The sequence below is a fragment of the Anas platyrhynchos genome, chromosome 21, assembly GCF_047663525.1.
Source record: "Anas platyrhynchos isolate ZD024472 breed Pekin duck chromosome 21, IASCAAS_PekinDuck_T2T, whole genome shotgun sequence".
Taxonomy (NCBI): Eukaryota; Metazoa; Chordata; class Aves; order Anseriformes; family Anatidae; genus Anas; species Anas platyrhynchos.
Genome location: NC_092607.1, coordinates 9,691,443 through 9,715,541, shown reverse-complemented (window position 1 = coordinate 9,715,541; position 24,099 = coordinate 9,691,443). Strand labels below are relative to the sequence as shown.

Here is a 24,099-nt window from a genome sequence, read left to right as displayed (position 1 = left end):
GTTATGATTAAGCTTTTTGTTAAGGAAGGGATTGGTTGAATGCGAGGCAGGTAGGAAGCAAATGCATTAGACAGAGGAAAAAATGCTTTTCCAGGAGTAGATAAACTGGAAGCTTAAAGTGTGGGGATTTTGTGGGGGTGTAGGCGCTGGGGGTTGTATGTTCAGTTTTGTTTTGTTTTTTCTTCATAATTTTGGTAGTATAAGCTAATTGCATTTTGGGACTATAGAAAAAGAGGAGGTTATTACTTCTCCCTCAGTAAAATGGTGGTAATACTTGCCAGCTTCTATAGAACTTTGCAGTATTTATTTTTACAGTGGTTTGTGGTAAATGTTTTAAATACTCTATGAATGCTAGTTTATGATACTGTTTTAATTCATTGTTATGCCACATTTTTAGTTGGTAGAAATAATGCTGCTAATAATTTGTATTATTCTACCAATACATATGTAGAAGGCTTATGTTTGTAGGAACAAGTGCAGTGGAGTTACCGTGTTGTTTTATTGGAGAGGTTATAAATTCATGAGACCTTCTCAGGATTCCCAGATGCTTTGAAAACTTTCAGAGCATTGCCTGCTCTGTCTATTGGAGAAATTGAAACACTGGAGCGTTTTGTTAGACCCTAACTTCAGCAGAGTGAGCATATGCAAGCAAACAATCTATCCTTTCTTGTTTTGTGGTGTTTTTTGCCTACAGTAGGTTATTTACTTTTTTACTTTTCTTTGCTATTTTAATAGATGCAATGGACCCACTTTTATCTGGGCTAAATATCCAGCAGCAAAATCATCCATCTGGATCTTTAGCTCCGCAACTCCATCCAATGCAGTCAGTTCCTGTAAACAGGCAAATGAACTCAGCCAACTTTCAGCAATTGCAGCAACAAACACAGTTGCAGACACGTCCTCCGCAGCCACATCAGCAGCCCCAGCAGGGTATTCGACCTTCATTTACTTCACCAGCACAGGTTCCGGTTCCCCCTGGCTGGAACCAGCTTCCTTCAGGAGCACTTCAGCCTCCTCCAACCCAGGGAGCACTGGGTACATTGACAGTAAACCAGGGTTGGAAAAAGGCCCCATTGTCTGGACAAATGCAGCAGCAACTTCAAGCAAGACCATCTCTAGCCACAGTACAAACTCCTACTCATCCTCCACCTCCATACCCTTTTGGAAGCCAGCAAGCTTCCCAGGCTCACTCAAACTTTCCCCAAATGAGCAATCCTGGCCAGTTTACTGCTCCTCAAATGAAAAGCCTTCAGGGAGGGCCCTCACGGGTTCCTACACCACTACAGCAACCCCACCTGACCAACAAATCTCCTGCTTCCTCACCCTCCTCCTTCCAGCAGGGATCTCCTGCATCATCTCCAACAGTTAACCAGACGCAGCAGCAGATGGGACCAAGGCCTCCCCAGAGTAGCACACTTTCCCAGGGATTTCAGCAGCCTGTCAGTTCTCCCAGTCGTAATCCTATGGTGCAACAGGGGAACGTACCCCCCAACTTCATGGTGATGCAGCAGCAAAACCAAGGTCCACAAGGTTTGCACCCTGGCTTAGGAGGTAAGAAGTACTGAGACAGTCTTTTATTTTAAAAGGAAAAACATAAAATGTCTAGGTTACTGTTCCTTTTGAAAAGATCCTTGAAGAGACAAAATAAAGACATAGATAGTCTATGGATAAGGTGGGTGTGGGTGAATTAGCATCAGTGTTACTTCAGTTCTACTACCTAGCTTTCTGTTAATAATCTAGAAGCAAACTCTTGGCCAGTGCAGAAAGAAATTGCTGTATGCAGTTGCTAGTTACGACTCCCAGTCATCCTCTTGACAGTTCTTTCACTGCCTTACAGCGAGTTCAGGATATTCAGAGATGTTTTGGGTTGGTTGTTTTGATGTTGCTTTTTTGTTCCTTTTTAGAAAGGGAGAGAGTGACAAAAACAAATGAACCTTTTCTTTTTCTCTTCAGCTTCCTCTGTCACCACTTACATTTCTGCTATAGAAGTGAGGCTTTTTTTTTCTTTGAATTTTCCCTTCTAAGTTGTGTGTACATCTTGTCTTTATTTGTCATCAGTTTCTTCCCATACAAAAGAGGAAAGAGCTATTACTGCTACAGTAATTTACTCCCTGCACTAAAACGAGGAGGTCAAAGCATGTTTTCACTTCCTCTTTGGTTGTGTGGTGTTTAGTCTTCTCCTTGGACCTCTGCACACACATCTTTGCCTTTTTGCTCTTCGAAGGCTTCTGTAACAGTGAAAGAATTTCATTTGTCCATCCAAAGATCTTTTGTGTCCTTGTTTTTCTTTTTCTCTCGTGAGCATTTTCTAGTACTTTGCCTGACTTCTTCTAGCACTTCTCTCTCTCTCTCTCTTTCTCTCTCTCTCTCTTTCTCTCTCTCTCTCACTCTCTCAAAATATTCATTTATTCATCTTTCTCTTGAATGGCTGCTCTCAGATACCTGTACACAAGCTCTTGGTTAAGTCTTTAAATTTTTTTCTTTGCATACGTGTAAAATATAAGCCATATTCTTTGTCCACAAATACACAGAGTACTATATGGATTTTAGTTTCCTTTATTTTCACACTGCACATCTGAAATCTGTAAGGAATACCTGTTTTTTGGTATTTAGGATTTAGGCAAGTGTCCTGTGTCTTCACTGTCTGCATCGTGGATCTCATTTGAATTTGGATGAGTTTGTTTTACGTGAATTGTCTTAGTTTCAGGATTTTCCTCTTCCAAACTGTTCTTAGGGCCTGCCAGCACCCTGTGCTTGCTATATCTTCTCTCATCTCCATCTTCAAACTGTTATTATTAGAAATGTCACGTTTCTTTTCAGTTTTGTCTCACTAACTACATATCCCCAGTCAGAAATCACTATCTTCTAGGTAGGGTAACCCTGACCTCTAGATAGCATATAATCTGTGTTCTCTTTGTTTTCTACGTAAACCTGCTACAGACAAAATCCTGCTTCTGCTTTATTAAATAATAATATTCCAAATAAACTATCAAAATATGTTCTTTGGGACTCACTCTAGAACTTAATTGCTAAAATCAGTAATCCTCATCTGATTTAAAAAGACAGAATTCTGTTGATTTCAGTAAAGGTATTTTCCACTTGCGGAGGTTTTTGCCTGGCTTCTGTCCATGCTAATGTCCATGCTTAAGCTGTGTTTAGGGATCTTTCAATTTTTTTTAGCTATCTTGCCTTTGAACACTTTCATTTCACATAGTTAACTTTGCAAATCAGAATTTTTATTAGATTGAGAATAGGCCAAATTAACATTTTTTTTTCTCATTTCAAGCATTTCTGTATGCAGAACTTGCCTAAAAGGTTAGCAGAACTAAAATTATAGTCCTGTGAGGTGATGCTTTAAGAAGCATTTGTTCCCTATTTGCAGATATACCTTGTGTTTGACCTGTAAACTTGATTATCTTAAAGTTTTAATTGTAGAACTAAGAGCAGCTCACTTTACATAAGCAATACAGTAAAGTGTGTAAGGAGGCTGTAACCACAGAACCAAGGTTAAATTCTGTCTGTGGATAAGAAAAATGCAGGAGGACAAGGGTCCTTCTAGGTCCGTGGCACTATCTATGTGATGGTGAATTAAAAGAAGCAGGTTCTGTTAAAATTGTGTTAAAGTGGGTTTTGTTCATGCTCATGTTGGTAGGCACAGTGATGTTTTTGCTCTCTGTCCTAGAGCAGCAGTGGTGTTTTGATGTGTCAAGGTGTGGACATTGTGCCAGATAGAGAGGTGTCATGTCTCTCTCTCTGGCTATTGGAATAGCAGGGTTACTTGTGTAAAGTTGGGACTTGCTGCAGCCTTTCTGAACTCTTTGTATGTAGCCCTGCCCCATTCTTTCTCATTACCCTGGAGATTTCTGAACCCGTTTTGGGTGGAAGAGTTTTTCTGATTGTGCGTACACACACCGGTAGTGCAAAGGAGTGCTAAAAAGTGTGTACCTGTTGTGTTATGGTGAGAGTTCCTGTTCAAAAAATTAAAAAAATGTAATAAAAATACAAGATGTTTGTGTACATGGATGCAGTTAAGGGTCTGATCAGAGGTGAGATACAATAGAGAAAACAGTGAACTACCTTACATGAATTTCTAATTTCTAAAAAGTCAAAGTTTTCCCTTTTCCGTGGGTTTAATTTTCTGCTTAATCTAGGAGCAGAATTACATTTTGAACTGAGTAATAGTGGTTTGTTAGACAGAGCTATTGTACAGATAAGAACTGTAAGCACGCCTTCAGTGTGTTTCGTATATTGGCAGAAAACTTCCTGCCTAAACCAGTAATGTGACAGTACAAATTCAAAGGTATTTTTCCTATTGTAATCCAGTTGTAGATTTTTTTTTCCCTTTTTTCTTCTTTCTTCCTTCTTTTCACACTTACTAATAAGAAAATTCTTGTATCAAGGAATGCCCAAGCGCCTCCCTCCTGGGTTCTCTTCAGGCCAGTCTAACCAGAGCTTCATGCAAGGTCAGGTGCCTTCCACCGCACCAGGAACACCGGTGAACAGCGGAGCTCCGCAACTACAAACTAGCCAAAGTGTGCAGCACACAGGTCTGTTTGGAACTAGTTTTTCCTCCTTTTTTTCTTTTTTTCGTAGAAAACTGTGCTTATACTTGTGTAACACAATTACTAAAACGTTAAATTATTGCCAGTAATAGAGAGTTTTAGCTACCTGGGGCTGAAAGTGCTGCAGCAGTGTGCTGTGCATATTGTTAAATGAGGAAAATTAAAATGGGAGGCTGCTTGTGGTTTTCAAACAACGCGAGTATTATTGCTAATAAGTATTCTGCTATACTAGGATCCAGAAGTATCTGTTTAGAAATTAAAAAGAAGTAGTGTTGACAATTGAAGACTAAGGGTAATAAGATAAAACGTAAAAGGAACTTCTTGTCCAGAAAAAAAAAAGATGATGTTATCTTAGAAACAGAAATAAAAATATAATAAATAAATAAAAAGCTCTTGTGATTTGAAAAGATAATTATTTCATTCAAAAGCTTTGGAAGTCTGCTTACAGACAGTCCTGTAAAAATTAAATCCTTAGTTCACAAATGCCTCCATTTAACAATTCTGTTATTAGCATTTAACCTGGATTATGGATACCCTGATAATGTGATGTCATCACTATTGTGTGTGTATTTTGCAATCCATTCTAAAACAGCCTCAGTTTTGAAGTTTAGTTTAGTTGGAAATTATTCCATTGAGTTAGGTGCTATTGTGGAATATTTTTAAACTTATGTGCAGATAAGGCTTACCAGGAATTTCAGTCATTCTGCAGCATCGTATGTTCATGAAGTGCCAGGCTAAGTGTTTGTTTTGGAGTGCCAGTATGATTTTCTCTTTTGACATGTATCTCTTTTGAAGTGCCAGATATGAAAACTTTTTATACCACTCCAATTGTTTCCTAATTGGCCTTTTTTATTAAAGGTGGCCAAGGATCTGGACCTCCTCAGAATCAGATGCAAGCACCACATGGCCCACCAAATATGATGCAGACCAATTTAATGGGACTTCATGGAAATATGAACAACCAGCAGGCTGGTGCTAGTGGGGTGCCACAAGTTAACATGGGCAACATACAGGGCCAGCCACAACAAGGACCACAGTCTCAGCTTATGGGAATGCATCAGCAAATCGTATCCTCCCAAGGACAGATGGTAAACATTCAGGCTCAGGGATCGATGAACCCTCAAAACCAGATGATACTTTCTCGAACTCAGCTCATGCCACAAGGCCAAATGATGGTAACACCACAAAACCAAAATCTTGGCCCTTCACCCCAAAGGATGACCCCGCCCAAACAAATGATTCCCCAGCAGGGACAACAGATGATGTCTACACACAATCAGATGATGGGACCTCAAGGCCAGGTCTTGTTACAGCAAAACTCATTGATGGAACAGATGATGACCGCTCAGATGCAAGGAAATAAACAGCCTTTTAATACTCAAAACCAGTCCAACGTTATGACGGGGCCAGCTCAAATGATGAGAGGACCAACCCCAAACATGCAGGGTAACATGGTGCAGTTCACTGGGCAGATGATGGCACAGCAAGGCCCTGTGAACGGTAACCCTTCTCAGGTTATGGGGATTCAAGGGCAAGTTTTAAGACCTACTGGACCTGGCACCCACATATCTCAGCAGCTTGGGGATACTACCACAACAACGAATAATGATGTGAACTTGACACAGATGTTACCTGATGTTCCCGTGCAGCAGCCAAACATGGTGCCTTCCCATATGCAAGCAATGCAAGGAAACAACAATGCTTCGGGGAGTCATTTTTCTGGCCACGGACTGCCTTTCAGTACTGGGTTTAGTGGAACGCCAAATGGGAATCAGATTTCCTGTGGACAGAATCCTGGTTTTCCTGTCAATAAAGATGTCACGCTCACAAGTCCGCTCTTGGTTAACCTTCTACAAAGTGACATATCGGCAGGACACTTTGGTGTGAACAACAAACAAAATAATCAGAATGCCAATAAGCCAAAAAAGAAGAAGCCTCCAAGGAAGAAGAAAAACAATCAACAACTGGAACAGACAAAGTAGGTTTAATATCACATTAGTTTTATATGGGACCTGGGAAAGTCCTGCTGGCAACTTGTCAGTATTTTTTTCAGCAAGCATGCAGTGAGCCCTGTATTAATTATTTCATATGTTAGCAATTTCTCGTAAGCGTTAAATGATAGTGCCATGGCAAGTCTGCCCCTGGAAAGTTCATTCAGGATAAAGAAAAAGATGGAAACATCCTAGTTCAGTTATAAATCTACTCAAAACAGCAATGTTCACTACATTTACTGGGTAGAGGAGGTATAGAAGTTGTTTTTAAATGTCAGTGGACACATGGGGCCGTGGCCTTTGGAGAGGAAGCTGCCACTCTTGGGCAGTCTGACAGCCACCATCAAAGGTGGGAAGTACTTCCAGCTTTCAGAAGGGTTACAAACCTCTGTATTACAACGTGCTGTATAGACTGGGGCTGGGGGGGGCAGCTGTTTTCTGAGATGTGTGTATATCTGTGTGTTTCTGCTTGGGACTGAGTTAGACTTCTCTTTTAGTTGAAGCTGCAGCTAGGAGTTCGAGTGTGGTGCTCTCTGGTATGGGGATAACAAGCCCAAGCAATGCTGGCCTTCCTGCCCTAGGACAGGCTAAGAGGAAAAAGAAAGCCACAAGCCTTGAGAAAGAACCTGCAAATGCAACAGTATTTGAGAAAAAATGAACATATCAATGTAGTAGAAATACAAGATTGCTGAATCTTTTGATTCTTCTTTGACTGGTGTATTTTGATGGCCAGCTGTTGTGTGATCTTTTGTTGGTGGCAGTGTATTAATGCCAGCACAGGGTGGTTGACTACTGCTGCTGTGTCTTTAATCAGCTAAAATGAATATGTAGGTGGATATGCTATATCTAATTATGTGCTGTATATAACTTCTGGCTGCAGGTGAGCCACAGGGTCATTGACAGGAATCCATGTGATGAAATGTCTTTTTTTGTCTTTTTTTTTTTTTTCTCCCAGTTCACTTTAGGAAAGAATGGAAGAACTTTGCACAAATTTACAACACAAGAATATCCAAATTTGCATAACCTGTTGCAAGGGATCTTTTGTGACAGTCCTTAACTATCTTAATTCCGTAGTACTGTAAAATGCAGGAGCTGTTACTTGTATTTTGGTGGTCTAGAAATGCTGCATAGAGAAGGTAAAGCAAAGCAAAGTTAAATATGCAGTCCTTGTGTCTTTATTCATCATCTGCGTCTTTCATGGAAAGCCAGTTCTTTTTGCCCCAAATTAGATGCAAAAAACGTCCATGTATTTCTAGGAGGGAAGGTCTGGTGCTATGTGTAGAAATAAACTGCTTCAATTCTAAATAGATTTCAATAAAATAATAGCAATCACTGCTGTATTGCCATGGGTTCAGAGGGAGCAGAAGAGTTGGCACTCTACTCTGAAAAGAAAGTCCATTAATCATTAAAGAAAAGCCTTATTATGTTTCTGTTCTCATTGGTCTTGCTGATGATCACCCAGCTTCAGTGTGGCCTGGGAATATCAATAAAGGGATAGATAAAGTTTCCCCGAGCTTGCCAAGTCCCAGAAGACTATTTGCTTGTTATAAAGTTTTCAAAATAAAAGAAGCCTAAATTAAAGATTTTCCTATTGAGATCTAAAAATTTAAAAGAATTTCTAGCTCATAAATGATGCTTTTAATGAGATTTCTGTTTACTTAACAAAAGAAATACTACTTTCTACTTCTATCACTTTGATTTTCAGTGAACTTTCTCCTGGCTTTGTTACTTGCAGAATAATGTGTTTGTCTCCTGATATGGATTAGCATTTTGTTTCTTAACTGGCTGTGTGTTGATACCTTGTCCTCACAGGAGCATGCAGAAGGGTGTTATCCTCATAAAGGGGTTAGAGTGAAAAGTTGAGACTGCTCTCCAGCAGAAGAAGGGAGACTGCAGTGCAAAGTCAAAGCTGGTCATGATTTCTTCCTGCCTCACTCACTGTCTGCATCCTTGGCATAGTTCGCCAAGCTCAGTGCTTCCTTGCCTCGGAATTGCGGATTCTTTTATGTCTGACCTGGATCAATACCTTTTGTATCAGAAATAAATAGGTGCTTCTCATCACGGCTTCTCTGTAGTTATTCTTAAGAACTGTAGAATTCAAAGCAGCAAACCTTGTTTGGAAATGCAGCGAACTTGATAATAACACTAAAAATGATTCCATTTTTGTTGTTGTTAGAAATTGTTGTGGAGTTGTAATAGTACAGCAGTACCATTAATAAAACGGTTTGTAGGCTGGGCCACATGGGATTGTTAAATGGGGTAAGTGTACTGTTGAAAAACTTTATTCAACTGAATCTAAAAATAGCTTTCAGGATGTGCCTAACTGAGCAATTCAAACAATGGAATAAAAGACGAGACACTTTGAATAAATAGGTGGTTTAAAAGTGATTCTGTCTGTTTGTGGAAAAACATAGGTAACAGGATGGAAAACAAGGAAAAAGATGCTAGATGAAAGGTGATGGTGGGGAAAAATGTGTTGTTAGTGGTATTAAACATCAGCACAAGCACGTTGCCCTGTTGGCAGCCCTTGACCACATGTGCTGGTAGAAGTAAGGTGCATGGCAAAACGCTGCTGCCGCTGGCATCCCGGCAGGTGGTGCCTGGCACTGCAGCACATCAGCAGGGCTGGTCCTGCCCACCTCTTCTCTGTAGCTTTATTTTTGCGTGGCTTATTTCACCATCTGCAGCCCTGGTTTTTGTTGGTTTGCTTTCTCTCTTCTGGAGTTCTCTTCTACTCCGACTGGGATTTTACATCTGAATGCTGTGCTTGGCAGTGCGGCTGGTAGAGCTGGGGGTGTGCTTAGGAAACTGATAATCCGTGCTGTGCAGCTGGTGCCTTCTTACGCCGAGAGCAGTAAGAGGGAAGAACAAATAAGGAATGTTTATCCCTGCCACACAGCCTTATTGTCGTGCTAGTTATTTGTGTTTAGAATTTGATGGTTTTTTAGATATCTGGTGGTTGTTAAATGTGTTCAATGAATTTCAACTCCATTTGAAATTCCATTTATATTGAATTTTTCCAGTAACTATAGTAGCAGGTGTTCCCTCGGTCACTATTATTCTTTGTTACCGTCTAATAAAACTCAAGGTTTGTTCTGCAAGGATTTGTTTGTAGCTTGCCTGGTGGAACCCATCAGACAGAAGGCGTTTTTTAAGAATTGGTTTTACACTAAGATTGTTTTCTAGGTAAACCTGTTTGCGTGGTAATGCTCTCACACCAGTTTTTTGTCTAATCTTTAGCTGTTGCATTTTTATTCCCCACTCCCGTTTTAAAGAATCACCAGTGGCAAAATTACAAATTTAAGGTGGTATTCACAATTCTAGGCAGTTCATGTTGCCTGCACCATGTGGCCTACAGCAAAGGCTGAGCTGCTGTGGGAGATTTTGTTGTCGGAAATTTTTCCCATTCATGTCCACTACATGCTGCTGGGACGTGTGGCTGCGTGTTTGTGGGCTGCATTAGCAGACACCCCGGGCTCGTGTCCTTGCTGCAGCGCTTGCCGGAGGCTGTGTACACTCTGGGGTTTCATGCCAAGTGGCCATTCTGAAGGAAGAGGTTGGGGTTTGCCAGTTTTCATCACATTTATTAGCAGGGGCGGGTAAGCCTGTAACAACTGCATCATAAAACTTAATGGTGTGCTGGATTAGACAAAAGATTTAACTCCAAATACTTTCCTTGGCAATGCTTGCTGACTCAGTAGTAATACTTGGAGCTGTTCTGTTTCTGAGCTTTCTTCTCAACTTGATTTATGTTCTCCCTTCTTTCGACCTGTGAAAGTTCAGGGACCTTCATGTCACACTCTGCTCTTTAAACATGTTTTAGGTAGTTAATAACATCAGGACAGGCCTGGGTTTCTCCCCATCAGCTGTGCAGATGCCAGAAACTTTCACTGTCAAGTAAATTTAAATAGCAGAGATCTCTCCACCTTTAAATACTTCAAGTTCTTGTTTTGCTGAAAATTTCCTTTGTCCTTGGCATTTCTGCGTAATTCTGCCTCTCCTTGTAGGCAGTGGACCTATTTTGGTATCTTTAATTTTAACTTTGAGCTTTTATCACGTAGATCTCCCTACAGCCTTGGTGTAGTCGTGAAGCAGATAAGCAGTTATGGTCTTCTACTCTTCATCCCTCTTTATCTTGCATTCTCTGACCATCTGTATTGATAGTTATAAAAAGGTGGTTTATTCCTAAGCCTGCAAAAGTTGTCCTGATTGGAAGTATTGAGCACTGAATCTCAACAATTTTAAATGCTCCTGCAGTCTCCTGGAGCATCAGTTCTAGAGCCTCAGCATCCTAGAAAGCTCTGCCAGCTGACCTTGAACATCTGATATGTCGATGCATTTGTGCTGTGGCACTAATAGAGGTCGCCAACACCCTGAGCTAGTCACCTCTGGGTATGTGGTGATACCAGTGAAATAAAACGCTGTGCATCTACTCCTTATATTTGTTAATAGAGATGTGATGGCAGTATGTGAGGGAAGCCTATTTATATATAATTTGGAGTATCCCTTGCCTATTTTATTTTTTTCTACCTTGAATTTGAGTTTTTTAACTAAGGAAAGAAGCAAATAGAATCTTACAATATCCCGAGTTGGAAGGGACCCATAAGGATCATAAAGTCCAACTCCTGGCACCACACAGGTCTACCCAAAATTTTAGACCATGTGACTAAGTGCACAGTCCAATCGCTTCTGAAATTCGGACAGGCTCGGTGCAGTGACCACTTCCCTGGGGAGCCTGTTCCAGTGTGCGACCACCCTCTCGGTGAAGAACCTCTTCCTGATGTCCAGCCTAAATCTCCCCTGCCTCAGCTTAACACCATTCCCGCAGGTCCTATCACTGGTGCTTACAGAGAACAGGTCACCTGCCTCCCCACTGCCCCTCGCGAGGAAGCTGTAGGCTGTGATGAGGCCTCCCCTCAGCCTCCTCTTCTCCAGGCTGAACAGGCCCAGTGCCCTCAGCCGCTCCTCATGCGTCTTCCCCTCTAGGCCCTTCACCATCTTCATGGCCCTCCTCTGGACACTCCCCAACAGTTTCAGACCCTTTTCGTACTGTGATGCCCAGTACTGCACACAGTGCTCGAGGTGAGGCCAAACCAGCTCAGAGCAGAGCAGGACAATCACCTCCCTCGACTGACTAGCGATGCCGTGCTTGATGCACCCCAGGATATGGTTTGGCCCTCCTGGCTGCCAGGGCACACTGCTGGCTCATATTCAACTTGCTGTCAAATGCTTAGATGAATAGAGCAACAGGCATCTTGCTGCTTCTTGAGTAGTACGTAAGGCACGGGAACGATTGTCAGCAGACCTCAAACAAGTGTTCACGTTTGTCATGTTATACCTGAAGCATTGATGTATTTCCATGAGTTGCTTGCAGGTCTGTTCAAAAGTGCTGAGACAATAGTAAAAGCGGAATTCAAACGCTGGTGTTAAGGCTGTATCTAAATTGCAGTTATTTTTCTTTCAGCTCTTCAGAGCCTCGTCCAGGTGGTCTGGAGGAGAGTGATCAGTCATCAATGTCTGGAGATCAAGGAATGAATGTAGATAACTCAGGCCCTAAACTTTCAGACTTTGCAAGTAGGCCACCAGGTAGTAGGATTTTTATGTGGATTATTTGAATGTTGTAACTTAGATATTTTTACTGATCTTTGTGACGGTATTTTTTTTTCTTTTCATTCTCGCATATTCAAGTCCAAACCTTTTTTTTTTTTTTTTTCTCCTAGTAAATAAATGATGCCATTGTTTAAGTGTGTTATTTGAATTAGCTCAGTATGAATAGATGGCCGTGTTCTCATGTATCATTCTGCAGGTATCATGATGAACTCTGCAGAATTATTTAGCAGTATCGTAATTGATAAAGATTCCTGTGCATCCAGCAGTAGTACAGACTGGTGCAGTAAAATCTGAGCATTAGCCAATAGGTGATTTTTCAGAATTAAGAAATGAAGGTTACAGTTGGAATTACCCTTTATACATAAGAAGGATTAAATCCAAAGTCCTCAGGAATTTAATGTTATAAGCCACATGGGTTATTTTTAGCACCATTTTTGGCTCAGTGATATATCGTAGAATCTACTTTGTATGCTAGGAGCAGCCAGATCTGTAACAAGCTTGCTAGTTCATGTTCCACAGTGGCTGTCAAACTTTTAGGTTTGCTTTAAGGATAACTAACTTGTGGAAGTCCAACTCTGCATTTTTAAGTGAAAACAAGCCTGGGGACAGTTGTAGAGACTATTTGAGGTGGCAGGAATCCAGAGTAATAGCTAGTAGCTGGTAAAAGTTGGGAGTTCTCCAATTCAGTGTTGTGCAGGTCATTCATAAATTAAGTAAAAATGTTTCCAGTCTCTGTGTTTTTGATGAATGTCACCATGTCTTCTTAGGTTATCCTTCTCAGCCAGTGGAACAAAGACCACTTCAGCAGATGCCACCTCAACTCATGCCACATACACAGCAGCCACAGCCGCAGCAGCAGCAGCCGCCACAGCCACCACCACAGCAAGCCCAGGCACCACCACAAACACCGCAGCAGCAGCAGCAAATGATGATGATGCTTATGATGCAGCAGGATCCCAAATCAGTCAGGCTTCCTGTGCCACAAGGAGTTCACCCACCTCGAGGACCTCTGAATCCAGATGCTCAACGAATGCCAATGCAGCAGAGTGGTAACATGCCAGTAATGGTTAATCTACAAGGTCCTGGATCAGTGCCTCCATCTCCTGATAAACAGAGAATTTCCTTGCCAGGCAATCCTTCTCTGGGAAATAACGCAAGAAAAATGGTTTATCAAGATAATGTACAGAATCCTTCCAGCTCACCTCTAGGGGAGGTTTCATCAGTGCCTTCCATTCCAGAAGGAGGTGGAACTGAAGTCCCCCCAGCATCGGGAGCTCAGAATAATTTGACATCTCATTTAGTAGTTTCACAGAACCAGTTAATGATGACGGGACCCAAACCTGGACCATCCACACTTTCAACTGCCCAAGGTGCAAGTCCTCAACAGCAGTCTAATTCTCTGCCTGGCACTCTCGCACACCATTTTCCAAACGTTGCCACCCCATCACAAACTTCAAGGCCTAAAACCCCAAACAGGGCTAGCCCAAGGCCATATTATCCTCAGACTCCTAATAACCGTCCACCTAGCACGGAACCCTCTGAAATAAGCCTGTCTCCAGAGAGACTCAATGCTTCTATAGCTGGTCTTTTCCCTCCTCAGATAAATATTCCTTTACCTCCCAGGCCTAATCTCAACAGAGGATTTGATCAGCAAGGTCTTAATCCAACTACTTTGAAGGCCATTGGACAAGCCCCATCAAATCTCACAATTAACAATCAGTCTAGTTTTGCTGCTCCACAGTCACACAAATTGGAAGGTGTGGTCATGAATTCAGGAAAGCAAACCAACACTGGAGGAACAAAGAGAGCAAGTCCAAGCAGTAGTCGAAGGTCCAGTCCTGGATCCAGTAGGAAAACAACACCAAGCCCTGGCAGACAAAACTCAAAAGCAGCTAAATTATCATTGAATACTCAGCAGAATCCATCTCTCTTGCAGAACATAGATATGCAAAGAAATATGATGGTTGGTCCCACTTCTTTGCCAACACCGGTGACAAGTTTTCAAAATAATAACATGCTAAATAATCAGAATCCCACAGTTTCTGTACCTGCTGTTGCTGAAGACAGTAAAGAGAGCCTTAGTGTTCCTCAAGATAATGAGTGCCAGAGCACACAAGGTGTCCAAGGTAACAAAGACCAGCCCAATATTGAACTAAAAGCTATCCCTACTCCGGAAATAAAAACATTGGTTCCAGAGGAACAGTCAAAAAAAGATGGGCAGGCCTTAGACACAGGTAAGCTTCCAGTTCTGGAGGAGAGTAAACCCATGGTATCTCCAGCTATGAAGGAAGCACCCACTTCTTTAAGTCAACTTCTTGATAATTCTGGAGCTCCTAATGTAACCATTAAGCCCCCTGGGCTGACTGGTCTTGAAATGGCACCAATAGTCACCACTGTGGAGGACCTAAAAAAGATAGCTGTCATTCCTCCACTGCAAGATACATCCTCTAGCAAAGAGCCATCTAATTCACTTAGCTTGCCTCAAAATAATGAGTCCTGTTCAAATGCAGGGCATCAGGAACTGGGAGAAATAAACTCAAATGTTACACAGAGCATTCCTCCAGTAATGCAAAGGCCTGTCAGCTCTTCTTCTGTTTCAGGTCCTTTACCACCCAACCAGATAACAGTTTTTGTAACTTCAAACCCTATTACATCTTCTGCTAATACGTCGGCACAATTGGCATCTCACTTGCAACCTGCGTTGGTGTCTACTGTTGTCACAATGCCTAACGTAGGCAGCAAAGTTATGGTTTCTGAGGGACAGTCGGCAGCTCAGTCTAACGCCCGGCCGCAGTTCATTACACCTGTTTTTATAAACTCATCATCAATAATTCAGGTTATGAAAGGGTCTCAGCCAAGCACGATTCCCGCAGCACCGATGACATCTAACTCTAGCCTAATGCCTCAGTCAGTCGCTGTTGTGGGTCCCTTACATATACCACAGAATATAAAGTTCTCCTCTGCCCCTGCACCTCCTAGCACGTCCTCTAGCAGCCCTGCTCCTAGTATTCCCACGAGCAGGCCCCTGGTTCTAAATCCCTTGGCACCTCCTGTTCAGCTGCCTTCTCCTGCTACCACGACTTCAAATGTTTCTTCACATCTTCCTGCCCAGCCAGCGAAGGACTTCAGCCTCGAGGAGGCAGCTTCTCAAAGCAATGGATCGAGTGACCAGTGCTCTGTTACAGTGACACAGTCTGGACCTGTTGTTTCACCTCTTCTTACCAGCAGTCCAGGATCTGGGAACAGACGAAGTCCTGTTTCATCAAGTAAGGGAAAGGGAAAAGTAGACAAGATTGGTCAACTCTTACTTACAAAAGCGTGTAAGAAAGTCACGGGCTCCCTCGAGAAGGGGGAAGAGCAGTATGCTTTGGATGGAGAAGCAGAAGGTCAGGGACCAGAAATGTCAGTCCCAAACAGTTTGGCAACAGAACAATCACCAGCAGAACTAGACAATAAAACTGTGACACCTCCAGCACCCAGTCTTACAAAACAGAGCACTTCTGGGCCTGGCAATGTGAGTGTTAGCACTGCTGCTGCTGTTTCTGCTTCTGTATCTCCAAGCTTACCAACAAGCACTCCTACAAGTGCACTGTCAGCTGTAACCACTCCAGTAGTCCCAGAGCTTGCACCTGCAACACCATGCACTAATGGTAGCAACCACAGCAGCTTACCAGCTGAGCAAACTGGGGTTGGTTTGGTGGAGGAGAAAACAGGATCACATCAGGAACTGCTACAAAATACAGGTAAGTTCACTGTTGACCTGCTTAAATGGAAGACAGCAGATTGCTTTCATAACTTGAGTGCCTTTTTCCGTGAATGCAATAATATAGATGCTATAAGCAGACCACTGCTTTTTGTTCTTAATATCTGAGCGATACACAGGCTTGTGTTTCGACAAGATTTGCATTTCAGATGTTTTATCTTAATTTTCATTTACTGCTTAGATGTGGTGTTTGATGTGAACGTATGATGCAATAACAGAAGAGTGACTTCATATAACTTTTAGAAGTGGGGAGGCAAAACTGGATGTGTCGGCAATGACAGAAGCAATGCTTAAGGCATCTTTTAAACTGGTAGATGGCTTTTTCTGCTTTAGCCTTCCCAGAGAGCTTTTATAAATGTAATATTTAAATACATTGACTTAATTCTGATACTGTGTGTTAATTTTAATAATTCTAGTTCCCATTGTGGGGACCTTAACCTTCTAGGGAAATAGCTGAGCTACTCCAGGGAAAACAACAAAAAAAAAAGTCCCACACGTTATATCGAGGGAAAAAATTAAAATGTTAATTTCAGAGAGACAGTTGAAAATGGAATTATGAGTAAGTCACATCCGGTGACATAAAATATCCTCATACCTGACCTGTTTCCTTACAGCTTTAATTCAAGCATCTGGCAAACTTTATTTATGACATTGCTGCTATTTATTGAGGCTGGTTTTAATCTTTTGAAAATGGTATGGAAATAAGCCATCACTATTGAATCAAGCTATTTGAATATCCGTTGTGCTTCATATCCTAAATTTAGGCATGAATTTTATCTTTGAGAAGATAAAATCATAGAAGATAAAATCCACCTAAATCAGTAGAATTGAGAGCTTCAGCTTGAGTGTGAATTTCCATTTCCCTGTGGATAGATGTCTTAGATGTGGATACATTCATCTTAGCTGTATGCTATTAGATGTTGTTATTAAATGTTTACTTTGAGTTTCACAGAAGGAATCCTCTTTTGTTAGGAGAAAAAGTCGTTGACAGGAGAATCACGACATAAAACTGTAAAGCAGTCTTAAAACAGCAAGCAGTGATAGCACTTCTCAAATGCTCTTCCTGCTGCTCCACTTAGTGTGTAAGAAAAAAAATCAGGAAATGTATCTAGCTTCAACATAAAGAGTATGGATACAGTTACTCTTAAGTGTGAAGCAATCTGTGTTTCCAGTCTGGAATATTCTGGTTGCAAAGTAACGGTGTGTACATTCTCTCTAGATTTGGGAGGTGGTATCAACTAGTGAAGGACAACGATGTAAGCATCTGAATGTACCGGTGTTTTTACAAATGGAAGTTAATATTCTTTATTTAAATGGGAACCTTTAACTTTACATCTCCATGCTCTTCATTAAGTTCATTATCACACCTAAGGGAAAACTGAAAGGCATTTGTCTAACAGGAATTGTTTTTTTATCTTATTTTTAACTTGGCAACCTAAGGAAAAAAAAAAAAAAAACACATTAAAAGTCACTTTATCTTATTGACAGAGCTCATCATGGGAGCCTCTGAAGCACATTTTGCTCTTTTGCAGTTTGAGTGAGGGAGGGTATGAATTCAGATTAACAAAGATGCTATTTTTCGTTTGAAATGAGCATTAAGCTGAGAGAGAGAGAAAACTATTTAGTTTCTAGGTCTTTCTTTAGTTTCTTTGTCTAGTGAAAAAAACATTGCCTTTAAAAATACACTTTTTTCATACTTAACTTCATCACTTATTCTAGTTTGGGAAAACTTGCTTGGAGTAGCTTTGCTAAAGGGTTTTTGTGTGTGTGTTTTGTTTTCATTATTTCTTTTTTAAAAGGGCGATGTATTAGTGTGGGAGGGAGTAGTGGATGGGTTAAAAAAATGCATCTATAAATGTAAAAATGCAGTAAATTGGAAGATTCAGAATTTTGCAAAAGCAGCCCAATTGCATGATAAAAAAAAAATAAATTGAGATTCTCTTTGAAAATAATGCTTTTCCCCTCCACTTCTATTCTAGCATCCTCTCAACATTTAACGCAGAAAAAAAGTTCAGTTGCAACATCAGAAAGTACTGTTCAAAGAACAGGTAAATCTTACTTTGGAAAAGCAGAATTTAGGTGAACTAAGCTCATTTTGTTTTTGCCTCAAAATGGTAAATCATGAATATTTTTATCAATCGTGAATATACTTTGTAGATTGGTGGTGGTTTTTTATTATTATTGTTGTTGATGGGTTTATTTTTCTGTTAGATATGCTGTGCTTTAGAAATCTCCAAAGCCTTGCTGGAGCTTCAATTAGGGGAATGAATAAAATGAAAGAAAAAATCCCCAAAGCAGTTTTTATAAGTTCAAGTTGTAAGCATGGAGGACTGGATTTGTAATGATGCATTTGGTGTGTTTGAGTTTTGAAGTTTTTAAGAGCAAATAGGAGTTTTCTCTGATATGGGACACTTCTGAAGATATTTCCCAAAGCCATGGTAGGAACATAGTTTTTGGAGTTCTAATCCTTTTTTTTTTTTTTCCCTCTCTGTTCAAAGCTTTTAATGAACTCTCTGCAGTGTTTCAAGGATTGAGTCATGACAGATGACTTTCTGTTGTTGCCATCTATTATCATGCACATCAATTCTGTGGGGTTTTTAAAAAGCAGCTTCTAAGATGAGTAAGGGAAGTGGATAGATGTGGACGTGAAGATGAAAAGTGGCACTTCCATCAATTTGCTTTATGTAGTACGATGAGAATTTAAGCTTGAAGAAAGTAAAAGTTGTACTACATTACTTTCATAAAACTTAATTTTAAAGATGTTCGTGCACCCTGACAGGTTTACATCTGTCTCTGCACTAGGGCTTATGTAGTCGTATTAGGGAGTTCCTGCTCAGGGAAAAAAGCACTGCTGTTACTGATTTTTGTTATTGGGTGTTCTGTCCATTGAAGTTTTAAGTAGGAAGAAAAATAACTCTTCCTATATTTTACGTAGTCTGTTTTTTTCTTTTGTCACCGAGACAGTTTTTTGGACATGGTAATATATACACTTACAATGAAGAGTCTGATGTTCCAACAGTACAAATCATAAGGAGTTGTTTATCATAACAGGACTAGCATTATGCCTTCTTACTCTTTTGACGGTTTTGTTCCTTCTGTGCATTATAGCAAACTTGGAGTACTAAATTGCTCCTAGAGGCAAAGCCACAGTTTTGTGCATCACTGTCCTGAACAATGTGGGGTGTTCAAGGGTGAGACGAAGTCCAGTATAGGTGAAGTGATAAACTAACAGTGAATTAAGATGTTACGTTTCAATGATAATCCCTAAATCAGTGGCAGTTTCTCACATCAGGTACTGTGTTTAGATACAGGTACTCCATTTGAACTAAGTGTCTGGTACATAAGGGGATAACTAAAAGTACAATTTTACACGTATGATAGATTCCAATCAGTATTTTTAAGGTGTAAAGCTGATTACATGTAGAAGCTCTAGAAGGAATAAACTGACTAAAATAGAAATTTTCAAAGGGAGAGGACTGTAGCCCTTCTTGAAAAATTTCTCTGTAGTTTCCTTCTGCAGGGTTTCTTTTAACTTTTCTTTGTCATAGCTGATGCAGGCCAAAATCAGAGAGAGCACTGCCTGATGTCGCACTTCATTTGATATGTGAGTTTGATTTGCTTTGAGAGTAACAGTAGATGAGGGAAGCTTATTCATCAGATGTTAACACATAATGAGACAACTGTGATATAGTCATGCCTTGTCAGCAAGTATGTAATTCTACAGCAGACCTAAAAATTATCTTTTTCTCTTGTAGAACTTGAAACAAATGCTCCCGTAGTTGCTGGTCAAAGGTAAGGAGATAGTTTATATAGATTCAGAATAGATACAGCTTTCATGCAAGGAAGTCCTTTTCTCTTTGCTTCAATTGCGCAACTTAAAAAATTCTTCTATGTTGTCTTGTCACTTTCTTGGCCATACCCTTTCTTTCATGCTGAAGAATTGGGCTAGATGACTGTTTCAAAATGTTACTGAAATGCAGAATGTAAGGTAACTTTTTCCCAAATCTGTCTTCATGATTTGAGCAGTATTTCCTTATATCCTTTCAGACCTGAGTGTTTCACATCCTGGAAGGGTCTTGATGGTTCTGGCATTTGATATTTTCTGAAAACAAATCTAAAGTGCAATCCCAAAAGCCTTCAGAGTAGCTGTCATGTAAATTTTTGTTTTCTGAAAGTAGGTCTTTTTAAAGTAGGTCTTTCAAAAGTTTTTTTTATTATTATTTTATTTTTTATTTTTTCTTCTTCTTATAATTTACATGTGCTTTAGTTATCGTTTTCTCCGGAGTTCCTCTGTGTTTGATTTTTGACACTTTGTTGAAACCCGGTAGGAAAGCGTGGTAGAATCTTCACCTTGTCCTTTTCAAGACATTCACTGATTAAAAGAATAAATTTCAAATGGCTGTGTTCTGTCTAAAGAAAATACTGTTTTCAAGATCTATTTCTGTTATATGTCTGTTATTCTGTTCTAAAACTACCAAGCTCTTACACTCACTCTAGGCAACTATGACAGACCTTTGTAAGGTGTTTGATAACTGCTGGCACAACTGGCCATGTTTTTGATGGTACCTTTATCAGACTGAAATGATCCCATAAGTCAGGGTAAATGGATTAATTTACTTGATTGGTTCATCAGGAAATAAGGCAGTGTCTTCTTTTGGAAAGGAGATAATTCAATTTATTTTCTCAGATCAGGAAAGATTCTGAATTGAATATGTAAATATATTTACCTTCAGATGGGTTGGGATCTTTCTGTAGTTGTATCAAAGATGAACTAAAATTCTGACAAGTTTGCTTTAGGGCGGAATTCTTCTAAAAAGCTGAAGGTGAGACTCTTGACAGATGAGGGGATTGTCCAAATGAAGTGTCATTGAGCACATCAAATGATCCCAAGTACCTTTCTGTTTGGATTTTTTTTGGACTGGTGTCTTTCTGAGCAAGACTGGAAAAGAAGGAATGTTTTCAGGCAAACTAAAAATGTAGTGATGTCTGATATTCACAGCAGTCAGCTTTAAGTTCCCAGGGTGAAATGGTGAACAATACAAACCTCAGAGCAACCTTGTAGCATATAAAACACCAGAAATACTTTTACTTGGGCCAACTTTAGTTCTTTCTATAAAATCAAAGTAGAGTTCTATTGGTCCCTATGAAACTCCAAACTTAAGGACACTCATTTTAACTCTTCAACAATGATCCCTAATAATCGAACTTTAGCTGATGATGCCCATTTGCTTATTCAATCCTCCAGATCTCCTCTGAAGTAGGTGTCTGTTGTTTCTGCTGTCCAGGTTACTTACTGAAAGACCAGTTTGTCACCTGGTTGGTTCAGTTTATAGACTACCCATAGTACTGACTACTGGGGAAATTGATTTCAGTATTTGTTTTGTGTCTGAGACAATTAATGTGCTTCCATATTCTGCTTTACTCTGTGTTCCCTTGCTTTTGAGAATGCGTGACTATCTTTCCTTATTATTGACAAAGTGTGTTTTATTTCAGATAACTGTTGCTTAAAACTGCAAGTATTTGTAGTAGTTTCTTTCCTCTTAAAGCAGGACTTCCTCTGAAATACTGACACTGTAGTAGAACCTCTAATGCACAGGTCTGCTTTGTGTGTTTTCCCATCAGTTCTCTGATTAAGGCATCCTTTAATGAAATCTTGCAGGTTTCAGACAAAGGTCATAGAATGAGTTTTCTTTCTCCTTTTCCATTTTCAGTGGAATATTTTATTTGATTAATTATCTTTGAATTCACAGGAGATAAGTTTAGCTTAATGTTTAGAAACTACTTAGTCAGCAGTTTGTCTGGCATAAGCGCATTAAATAGAAAACCCCCAAACCTCAGGGTGAGTTTGCAGGGCTAATAGTAACAAAATAAGAGGAGTTTGATTACAACATGTAACACTCCATTTATTGTATTGGTGACAAGAAACCTAATTTCCACACTACCTAAAAATATTTTTTTTATAACAGAAGTTCGCTGTAAAGCTTGAAGAAAGTTTTAAGCAAACCATAAGCTTTTTATTGTGTAAAGAAATCATATAGATCAGTTAACTGAGTCTCTGTAGTGAAAACAAGAGCTGGCATACTTGCTTAAGCGTTCATAATTCCTCCTTATGTTCATCTGCAATTTCAATTCTGTATTCCCATATCATAGCAGTCTCTAATGTAACTTGTTTGCTTTTCCTAGACTTCAGTAATGGTGGCACCTGTGGAAAACAGAGCAGACAATTTATAATGCATCTAATTTCTTGGTCTTCTAATGTTGAAAATATTCTCTTTGAGGACTTCTCAATTCTGTATCCTCTGATAATTTTTAATAGAAATGGACTATACTCTGGCTTACTCAGGTCATTCTTCATCTGATAAAACTTCTGGTATCTCTAGCATTTCATATCTTCAGTGCTAATAGTCCGGAACTGGTACCTGTGTCGGTCCATCCTTCAGCTTGTCTGAGTTGCATAGAAAAACATAATCCTTCTTACACTTCATCAGAAATATTTTGTCCCACTTTATTAGTAATGAGACAAAAGAGAATTGTGAAAAGTCTAAAACTCCAAGTAGAAGAAATTCAAGAACAGAGGATTCTGCCGCTTCACAGGAAACTGTAGAGAATGGACAGCGCAAGAGGTCCTCCAGACCAGCATCTGCATCCAGCACTGCAAAAGGTAAAATGCACAGCCATCATTTCTGTGGAGAGGGCAGGAAGTAAAATACTTCCCAGAATATAATCCTTTCAGTAACTGGGTCATAACTATGGTTTACAGTTTGTAAATGTTGTGTGCTTTTAACTCTAGTTTCAATGATTTTAGACACAGGTTGGGTTAAAAGTGTTTACCAAAATCTGTACTGGCAGTAAATCTTGTATGGATTTCCTATTGTTAAATTCGTGGAACTTGTTTTCTGCAGTACTAATCAACGTAGTATTCAGCAAGCTTGCCTAGTTGAATTCTCTTGGCAGAAGTATGTTGTTCAAAGGACTGTACTCAGGTTTAAAAGCGTCTTTTTATTTTTTTCATCAAGTCTGAAAGACATGAGAAAAATGCTTAAGTCTTCCCAAATGCATGGTCAGCTTTTGCAAGCCAAATGCTCGTGCTCAGGCACACTCGGAATGCTGCCTGGGTGGCAGCCTGCAACCATCGAGGAACGCTGTGTGCTTGTGCACGGCTCCTGTTTTTTCCACAAACACATAAAATCGTAAAGTTCAAGATACTAACCCATGGCATTGGCAGATGCTGACGTGCCTTACTTCTATACGGGTTACAATCTTTAACAAAGTATGCAGCATTTGTGTGATTGACACGTTCGTTACCAGAATGCATGGTCCATGGTGCCATTTTGCATTTCTGAAGCTAACTGTGTCAGCTCCTTATGTTTAAGGGTCAGAAAAATTCTGATGGATGAAAGTTGTGCAAGAGGGTAGAGAGACCACCAAGAGGAAACGTTTGACCTATATTTTAAAGATAACGTACAGAACTAAGAGGTATTAATATAAAATTATTATAAAAGTCAAGTTGAATTCAGCAACCATTTTCCGTATTAAAGATGCTAAAGTTTGCTGGTAAGAGTATTTGCATTTATAAGAGTTTGAGAGATTTCCAGCTGTACGTAATTGTCTAATGACTCTCAAAGATTATATGAAGAGCCCTATATGTTCTGCAGTTTTATGGCTGCTGAATTTAATTAAATTTTAGTGCTGCTTACTTATTGTGGCAGGATTGTGCAGAATGCAGAAGAATCAGTCTGTATTGTAAAAATAAATTATATTTCATGATTGTGAAAAAAAAGTTTGAAAAATGTGAAGCAAATGTAAAATGGATTCAGTGATGCTTCGTGAGTTTGAGGCTATCTGAAACGTGTGACCTGCCCCACGTACTGTAATGAATAAACCTAAAGATGACAACCAGTGGCATGTCAAATTCTGAAAATGTGGGAACGTAAAAGTATATTAAATTTAAATAATAGCAGAACTGACTTAGGGGTTTTGTACTGAATTACTTGTTTACCTCTGTAACTAAAATAATTGTTTTTAAAACATGTATCTGAAACTGCTGTGGTGTCTTAAGGGTTTTGCTTGAAAGCATAGGTTCAGTTTATCATGTAGTACCCTGGGCTTTGATTACCTTATCTCTGTGCAAGCAACTGCCTACTTCAAAGCTGTAGACAAAATAAGTAAACCC

At 40.0% G+C, this 24,099-nt stretch overlaps 1 protein-coding gene across 5 annotated transcripts in view; it reads left to right on the top strand.

Moving 5' to 3' along the window:
• The window catches only part of NCOA6 (nuclear receptor coactivator 6), a 44,138-nt gene that overhangs the window by 17,745 nt on the left and 2,294 nt on the right, over positions 1–24,099 (top strand). For 2 of the 5 annotated variants that reach the window (XM_027472722.3, XM_005018011.6), the window contains exons 7-14: positions 736–1,551; positions 4,401–4,547; positions 5,421–6,540; positions 12,018–12,139; positions 12,931–15,906; positions 17,906–17,974; positions 19,682–19,718; positions 22,439–22,587. In XM_027472722.3, coding sequence (XP_027328523.2) covers positions 736–1,551; positions 4,401–4,547; positions 5,421–6,540; positions 12,018–12,139; positions 12,931–15,906; positions 17,906–17,974; positions 19,682–19,718; positions 22,439–22,587 — 5,436 coding nt within the window. The other 3 variants (XM_027472724.3, XM_027472723.3, XM_027472725.3) reach the window with 3 other exon arrangements.